This window comes from Ixodes scapularis, unplaced genomic scaffold (genome assembly GCF_016920785.2).
Source record: "Ixodes scapularis isolate PalLabHiFi unplaced genomic scaffold, ASM1692078v2 PGA_scaffold7__128_contigs__length_106722199, whole genome shotgun sequence".
NCBI classification, from domain to species: Eukaryota; Metazoa; Arthropoda; class Arachnida; order Ixodida; family Ixodidae; genus Ixodes; species Ixodes scapularis.
In genome coordinates this window covers 3,431,130-3,440,627 of record NW_024609882.1, presented here as the reverse complement: position 1 = coordinate 3,440,627, position 9,498 = coordinate 3,431,130, and the positions used below count along the sequence as shown (strand labels likewise).

General features: G+C 42.1%; 1 protein-coding gene across 1 annotated transcript; it reads left to right on the top strand.

Moving 5' to 3' along the window:
• Window positions 1-4,905: 4,905 nt before the first annotated feature.
• On the top strand, window positions 4,906-5,490 carry LOC120838546 (the record flags this gene model as incomplete). The annotated part of the gene is made up of 1 exon (XM_040208528.1): window positions 4,906-5,490. A coding segment is annotated over exon 1 (585 nt), but the record flags the coding sequence as incomplete, so codon positions are not given.
• Window positions 5,491-9,498: the final 4,008 nt, after the last annotated feature.

Here is a 9,498-nt window from a genome sequence, read left to right as displayed (position 1 = left end):
TTCTAGACCTTTCTCTATCTTTGCTAACAAACCACCTGTGCTGGTCATTTTCACCCCGTTCTAAAAAGGGTTTACTGAACTATACGTCCTCGCACTCAAAAGTCGTAAAGAGAGGCATAGCTCTTTCCTGCCTTACTTCAGCCCTAAAGAAGTCATGCCTCCACACCATCAAAAGCAGTTTTAATGCTCAAATTGAGCGGCTTACAGCGTCTGGCTTTCCAGCGCAGGTGCTAACCGAAGTGGTAGGAACTCTGATAAAAAAAAGTAAAGGGATGCGAAAAAGCTGCACGTGATATCGACAAAAAAAGAGTGGTGGTGGTTCCGTATATACACAGAGTATCTCACAATCTTAAACAGGTAGCCAATAGGTACGGTGTCCCCTTAGTGATGTCAGCACCCCAAAAAATGGGTCAAATTTGTTCTAAAGTTCGAGCAAAAATAGAAAATATTACAAAACACAGGTGCCGCACAAAACACGTCCGCCCTTACGTGCCCTGTTCAACCAGAGTGCTTTATAGCATTCCCCTTTCCTGTGGCAGATCCTACGTAGGACAGACGGGACGGTGTATTAATGACCGGTTAAGGGACCACAATCTTTCTCTAAATTCAACAGTGGGGGGTCACCTTCCTCTGCATTGTCAAGCGTGTAAGTGTACACCTTCTTTACAAAAGACCTCGATAATTGGCAGATTCACCGAAAAACACACTCGCGAAATTTTTGAAGCCTTTAGTATACTCCGCTTAGGCGAGCGTTGTGTCAGCCATCCTTCTGTGGCTTTAACCGACAAGGAAATAGGCTTTCTACAGTCGTTCGAGTGTGGTTGATGGTGTGTGTCCTCCGCGTGCTCGAGTGCCCCCGTGCGAGTGTGGCCTCGGCTCGAGCTGATACCGAGGGCTGTTCTTTTTTCTTCCATCAATACATCGAGTTGTGAGTTTGCGCTTGTCTCTTCTCTCTTCCCTCTTCTCTGTACCTTTCTATTTGTGCGCAATTTCAACCATGTTCAATCATTACCAACTCGCCCAACTAACTACTTTACTATGGCTAGAAGTATTCGCCATGTTCGAACTATCCAGAATTGCAGGGTCTCGGTAAACAGCAGCGGAAATCAAGTAGTTAATTCAACCTCTTCCTGTCTACCCAATATTGACGTCTGTTTCTTATTCGGGTAAATATATACAAGTTACCCAAACGTCAACTACACCCCGACGTCTGCTAGATAAAAGAGGAGGATCTTCAGCAGGAAGCCAACTAAAGCAGGAAGCCAACAAAGTGAATAAATTAGCGCGTTGTTTTACAAAAGCCCGGCTAATATGGATGCAAATACGACGTGTTGCCAGCCAAGTCCTCAAACGGGAATACAGCAGCTCCCAGAACGGGACCAGACAATGCTTACTTTTTCTTCTTTGGTTCTAAGACGTAGTCTTAATGATGGAGACCCAACAGACTTTGAGACTTTGCCCTGGGGCACACGCGCACCAAGTAGCCTGCTTGTGTTGCCGAGACAAAGCTACGACATAAAACGAGCGCTCCGCTTCCAGCGCGCTTAAACCGGCAGGTGTTGAAAGGTTGTAGCAAAATGATTTGTTGGCCTAGTTGGTTAAACATTACGAAAAGCACGAAAAGACAACACAGGACAAGCGCTTGTCCTGTGTTGTCTCCCTCTTGTCCTTGTCCTTTGCGCTTTTAATTTTCGTAAAGTTGAAAGGTTGAATAACAGAAGAAAATGAGTTTAGGTTTATGAATATTAAATTCATTTAGACATCTACAACATAAAGTGGCTTGAATGTTATCGGTAAAGTTATGATTGCTTCCAGGTTGTTTTCATTGGATTAATTTTTGTGAGTTTTAGCGTCGCTCGGTAGCCGATTAGATTATGCGATTTTAAATAAGAACTCCAAGGAAGGAATCACGAGGCACAAAGCCTAAAGGTAACAAGACATTCAGTTCCCGCTATTCTTCAGCTGTCGGTGTGACTTCAGTTTCGAGAATTCCCTGTGTCACAGGGAGTGCCATCCAGCACCGGAGGTGACCTCGCCCCGCAAATTGAAAGGTAGAAATTATAGGATGCGAGCAATGATTTTTATGTTATGTAAACGAGCTATACTCACTGGCAGCACTAGCATTCATGGTGTGGGTTAATTTGCCCATGCTTTTCACTTCGCGATTCGTTCTTTCGTGTGCGTATTGGCTATTACCGTATTCTGATTAGCCGGAGAACAATATCAAGGTACCACGACGCGTCAAGCGCTGCAATTGTTAAAGGGGCACTGACACCTTAAAGCTCGCACCTTTTTTTATTGTCTAGAACGATGCAAGTTGTATTCATAGACACCCCAATAAATACCGCATCGCGAAAAAAAAAAATTCCCCACGCGCGCGCCTTTGTATTTTGGCTTTTTTCTCTCCCGCTCCTCACCTCCTCGCTTTTTTTTTTTTTTTTTTTGATTGGTGACGTCAGAAATTCTAAAATTTAGAAGCTTTGAAGGCGACATTTCGATGACATTTAATAACGGCAATCGTAAAACATGTTTTTAACGCACTTGCGAACGCACTACGGCCCTTCTTTTTGAAATACCATAAATCGGAGCCCGTTGTGATGTCGCCTCATGGACTTGTATCCTCCCTTGGAAAACATGGCGGGGTTCGACGCACATAGCAGAGGATGAACGGTGAGTCGGGGAATCGGACGAAGAAACCGGTTCTTCCCGGTCCGCCGGCGCCCTTCTCTCCCACTCCTCACCTCCTCGCTTCGGGTCGCGGTGGTGCGGTGGCAACGGCGGTATGACGGTCTGTAGCGTGGAACGGAGGCGTGAAAGAAAGTTGACTCGCAGGACTCTGCAATATTTGACGTCACTGAACTGGCGTGGATCGCGCGGGAATTTCGAATTCGGCATTTGAAAATTGTGTTTTTTACTTCATAAATGATGAAATTCCCAAGTTTCGAATTTTGAGAGTAATGTCCAGGCATCGTTTTCAATCGTTTTGGATAAAAAAAAAATATTTTGATGTATCCGTGCTTTTTAAGCTATCAGCAACTATACAAGGGCTTTTTTGAGGCTTTTAATGTCATTTTTCGATTATCGACAGAAAGTCAGCTCGTGTGTTATCCCAGTCTGTTCGTAATGCGCTTCCGCTTCCGTACTGTGCCCAGTGCTTCGCGTGGTAATATTTCTCAGCCCTTACAGGCGGTTAAAATCAGGAAATACGCACGAACGATAAAGAGAATAAAAAGAAATCAGTAAACGCGTGTCCTTTAGGAAACCCGGCACTTTTATATGTGCTGATAGAATCGCGTCAATAATAAAGTGGGCTGCCATTTTGAAGCTACGACACACGACATCCATACCGCCGTCAATACCACGGGAAAGGTCAGCCGCAAGCCTGTAGACGCACGGCAGGTCTTTCGAGTATAATCGATAGACAGTTTAATATACGTTTCGCGACGACATGTCCGATGAATTCAAGCATTTGGTGCTAAGAAACTACGCACTTCTTCACCTTCGGGAGTGTACCGGTACCTGCAAAGGGCATCGCTACAGCAAAAGCAGCGTTGCCCCGCCCACCCCACTTTTCAACACACACACACACGCGTACAAAAAAAAGCGAAGGGTTAATGCGTATTGTAGACGAAGACCGCTTAAGAATAACAGAGCATGGCTTACTGCGTGGACGATTTTTGCTCCATGATTCATCTTACAGAGTTCTCATTGGCCAATGGAAAGGACTCGTTGCTTATTATTCATGGTGCTCAGGCATTAATGTGTATAGGAATAGTTTAATCTGGAAACCAAATTTTATTATTTTAACTTTCACGTCTGAAAACTATGTGATGTCATTAAAGCGAGATGGTACGTTACAGAAGAACAACCTGAACGGTAAGATTTTTTTTCTTCTAATACTGTACCTTTCGAAGCTAAAGTTCTTAACAGCGCATCCATGAATTTTCTTTAGGTGAATAAATATTTACAAATTATTGTAAAGTCTTATTGTAGACTCCACATTCTAAAGACTGCGTGCGAGTCGTCTTGTTAAAGTATACCCAAGCCATGTTCTATGTGCTAAAACTTACTGGTTTTATCGTAAGTAATCTTTAACCAGTAGAATCACCGCGCTTCACTGAGGTGAAGTTATGTAACATTTATTAACATCTAGGTGGAATATCAGTAACCCGCCTAACAAAAGTTGAAAGACAAAATAAAACGTTCAGCAGACGTCTCTTTCAACATACAGATATTAAACACTCATCTTGGACTTAGAGGACATGTATGATCTCTATAGGAATATTCTAGCGTCGATGACTACCCTTTCGTCGTGTAAGCCTGGGATAAAAACAAAAATCAAGTACTAGAATTTACTTTCACCAAGCAATATATATACGCAAAAATCAAAAATACACAAACAAAATGCAAAAAAAATAAATATATATATATAGAGAGAGAGAGGGATAAAGAAAATATAGCGTAGGATACCGAAGACTATAACGTAATGAAGTCGCACTTCGAAACGTTGTTGGAGTTTTAAAACTCCAACAACGTTTCGGAGTGCGACTTCATTACTTTATATATATATATATATATATATAAACTTAATGCGCGGGATTTTATCAACTCAACAAGTTTACCGCAAATCATTTTGCTGCAAGAAGTTAACCGCATAAGACTGGCTCGCACCGGCGACCGCGTTCAGTAAACACCGCGGGGAAGTATGTGTACAGGAAGGAACGCTTCAGACGCCGATAGCTCGGGGGGAAATCGCTTGAGAAACTGCAATTGGCGAAGCTAAAGATCATTATTTTACTCACTCGCTTCCCAATCGATTTAAAACCCACCCTAAAAAAATGTCGTGTTGTAAATTCAAAAGATAAGTCTACTGTGCCTGTACTCAAGGGTGAAGACAGACGAGCTATGTCAATGGAACAACGTGCTGAACTGTTCAACAAACATTTTAGTGAAGTATTTACAGATGAGTTCCCACTGAATGAATCCCTCACGCTTTCTCGCCCGATTATTTTTCATCAAATGGTACCTATCGTAATCACACCCAATGGCGTAGCTCATGTCATCGATCGACTTCCGCTCAACTCCTGCCCACGACCTGAGGGCATCAGTACTAAGCTTCTAAAATTAACGTCCAATGTATCATCTTTCGTATTGTCTTTAGTGTTCCAACAGTCACTAGATACAGCTTGCGTGCCCGATGACTGGAAAAGTGCACATGTCATACCTATATATAAATCGGGAAACAACACCTGTCCAAACAATTATCGGCCCATTTCTCTTACTTCTGTGTGTTGCAAAATTATAGAACATAATATTTACATTTATATCATGATTCACCAAAACACTAATAACTTACTGCTCGAGAATCAGCACGGGTTTCAGTATAAACGATTATGCCAAACACAATTATTTGAGTTGGTGACCGAACTTCTTGATACCATACACAAGTCCTTTTACACCGAAGCAATTTTCATTCACTTCTCAAAGACCTTTGATCTCGCGCCCCATAAACGTCCACTTAATAAGGTGTCTAACCTCCAACTCGACCGTAGTACTACTCGGTGGCTTAGGGAGTCCTTATCTAACTACTTTCAATCAGTCTCCATCGAGCAGTGCATATCTAATAGCAAGCGCGTAAAATCGGGAGTCCCTCAGGGGTCCGTGCTGGTCCCCTCGCTGCTTTTAATATACAATTACGACAAAGCGAATAACATAGACACGTTAATACGACAGTTTGTTGACGACTGTGTTGTTTACCGGCAGGTAACTAACCATGACGACGTTATCATTTTGCAGGCGGATTTAACAAAGTTGTCCGAGTGGTGCTATCGGAGGCAAATGGACATAAACGTAGATATGACAAAACATATGACTTTTCCCACACTTTGAAGCATCCCATCCAGCTTTTACAGAATAGATAACAACATGGTTGAAGGTGTCCCGTCCTTTAAATATTAACGCGTCTTTTTGATTCCGATTTAAGTTGTAACAGTCATATATATTATATAACTAAAGGCGCGAAACGTGCCTTTAGTTATGCAAAAATGAGGCTTCATACGTATACCTCCTTAATCAGATCAACGTTAGAATATGCTTCAGCTGCATGGCATTCACATCAAGCTAATCTAACTTATACTCTTGAGTCAGTACAGAATATGGCTGCAAGATTCATCCTGAGGTCCTATACTCTCGCCATCGGAGCGTGTCTGCGCTCAAGCAGTCTCTTAACCTTTCAAATCTTGACATCCGAAGAAAGTTTTTTCGCTTATCATTCGTTCACTATCTTTACTACGGTGACTCATCATTCGCGTCTTCTCATACTCGGCCGGCGCATCACATTACCCGTGCCGAACATGCACTGAAGGTTTTACCAATATTTGCATAAAAAGTGAGATACCAAAACTCTCCCTTATTATTGTCAATAAAGGATTGGAATTCGCAACCTGCATGCATAGCCGCTTTAACAAAATCTTCTGCCTTCCAGACTGCAGTCTTCTCACTCCTTGGAACTGAAACTGAATTGTAGCTCCCCTCTCCCCCCTTCCCTTTTTCCCCGTTGACTCCTTTAGTCACTTGTGTCTAAGGCTGTATTTTTCTTTAATATTATTAGTAGTAGTAGTCGGCATTTTCGAGCTTTGTTTTTTTTTTATCACTGAATGTGTTAAAGTGCACCCTTTTTGGCTGACTTTTTTGGCTATTGTTTATGAATGTGTTGTAATGATGATTCATAGTGTGTTTTACGTGTTTTTGTACAGTATTGTGGCTTTGTGTTTTATATTTGTTTGACTGATTTTACAGCAGCACCCGTATGTAATGCCCTCTGGACCCTTAAGGATTCTGAAGAAAAAAAACTTTAAAGCCTTTGTGAGTAATGTGAGTTGTAATTACAAACAAAAGACGGCGCTAGTGCTCGAAAAAGCAGGAGCACGCAAGTCTCAAAAAGAGTTCTAAAACAAATGACTTTTGCTTGAACGATAGGGGCCGTCAATGGAGAAAGTGGCGGGGAGCTAGCAATTGCTTACAAAATATCATAAAGAGAGGTAGGCAAACAAATAATCGCCAGTTCATTTGGTGCTTGCTTGTTTGTAAAAAAAAATGTAAGATATGAATGAACTGGCGACTGAGCCGACTGCGATTGTTAGCTTACATACTATGGGCTTATTGACATTGCTGATCGCATGCGCATAAAAAAATGGTGGGAGTTATTTCTTTTAAACACAACAACGTATTTTCCTGCCTAGCATATTCACTATGTCATGTTCTGGATTTGTGTTGACGAAGAAATTGGTTTATGTTTTTCTTTCTTTTTTTTTTAATGCGAAACTATCCCATGAAGCGAAGCCGGCGACGTCTGTAACAACAAGGAAACGCGAAAGAAATGCCCATTTTCCCATTGGCTGAGCAAAACGGCTCCTAGATAGCCATTGGCGGCCGCTTCACGAGAGCGCGCGCTCGGCCCCCGGCCGCAAACTCGGCGGTAGCGAAATGTGGCCGTCCACGCTAGCATACACCGCAGACAAACTAAAGGAGCGGTGGAACGGCATTCATGCTTTCGCATTCACATCTCATAAAAAGTGCTTAGGCGTACTCGAAATTTGTTTCTTTCTCTTCTTTAGTTTGAATTAAACATGGCAAGACACTTGGATTTCTGCGCGCAGGATTTCAAGCATATATACACAAAGAACACAAACGTTTATTCACAACATCCTACGTACGTCCGCCGGAAAGCCGATTGCTGGCGGGCTCGACTTCATTACTATCTGTTTTATTATATTTTTTGTAAAACTAATTTTCGCCGAACATTTGTAGATGATACTCGTAAACAAAAATTGTATGCTTTATATTACTTTCCATCTCTATTCCCGTCACGTTGTCAACATCAATGAAAGAACACGGCTTTTCGAATAGTTGCGTCAAATCTATCAAGGCACGAAAAACAAAACAAATTAAAGCGGCGCCATACCCCAAGCCGCAGATTTTCGATGCAGGACTCGCTGCCTATTGGTTAAAGTGAAAACTAAAACAAAAATAACTTGGAGGAATGGCGTGCGATGCTCAAAGTGCCTATTAAGCGGCTCAGTGAAAATAAAAAAGGCAAAAACGTAAAATGTTGATCCTGAGCGCTCTCTAAATGTGTGTATAAGATATAATGTTTGAACGAAAACAAGATACCGCCCACGGAGTACATGTTGAGAGAGTAACGATTCATCTCAGAGCCAAAATTGCGCACGGATGGATCAAAGATTCCTCCTCCGGTCTAATAGCTGGAATGTATGCTCTTCTAAACGTTTTCGACCAAAACCCGAGTCTTTGATATGACCGCCGCGTCGCTAATGGGGTTTTTATTTTTAAATCTTCCCAAACGAAAACCGTTTTGATGCTAGGAGTGTCTCATATTACGATTCAAGTGGACAGGTCCTTACTACCTGCTGCAATTAGTTCAGGCGTTCTTTGGAGCGTGAGAAATATCCTGGATATTAAAATGTTTAAAAGCGATGAAAATACTAAAGCACCTTGAGGAGAGCAAACAAACGCGAGGCGCAGCATAAGTGCTTTGTGTTAATTTCCCTCATCTCGGTGCTCGTTTTTTCTTTTTATTGTTTCTTTTTTTTTTTTTTTTACGCTTCTAAACCTTGGAATATGAAGCAACTCGTCCAAATTACCACTTTACTGCTCGGATACTAACGAACGGAGTGCATCCAACATCTGGCTAAGCTCTAACGTGAGCTTAGTAAAAAATGATCAGGTGATTTTTGTCTTCTGTTACTGATACACTTTTATAAACATACGCAAGCATGATGTCCTGCCAAAACTGCAATTTACTGCTTTTTAATTTTACGCTTAGTCATTAAGGGGAACTGGCGATATTCTTAATTTTCATGCAGCTTTTCTTTTTTAGTCAAAAAGCACTGTGCTTTCATACCAAAGCACTGGCTGAATTTGATTGGCTATGAAAGTACCACCAACGCGGTCACTGCTGCTGACCAATAAGATCGTGCCCTCGTATGGCGGCCGGTCGTGCGTGGCCACCACACTCCAATGGGAGCGTGCGAATCTGAATGCAAGACGCGCCATTAGTCAAAAATGGCGACACATCGCCCGCATCCAACAGTAGCCTCAGCTGCATAATGAAAGGTTGTCGGTACTCTGACAAGGACGAATGTTTTCCTTTCCCCTCACTGAGAGTGCGCCGCTTTAGACAAGCGCGGCAGCTTTCGGCCGTCCCACTGACGAAGTTGGTGAGAGTAGGCACGACAGTTAGGGGCGTTTCGAGTGTCTTGAGAAACACAATCGCACTGCTCTTACTTATTACAAGTAATCAAATTACATTTACTCGTTCATTCTTTCGAGTAATGTTTCAGTTACTTTGAATATTTTCTTTTAAAGTAGTCATTAGAGTAATCCAATTACTTTGGGAAGTACTAAATTACTTGTATCCGTTAACATTTTTATCTTTTCTTTCTAATGACGCCCTCAGTTTCTACATCTGTACAAACA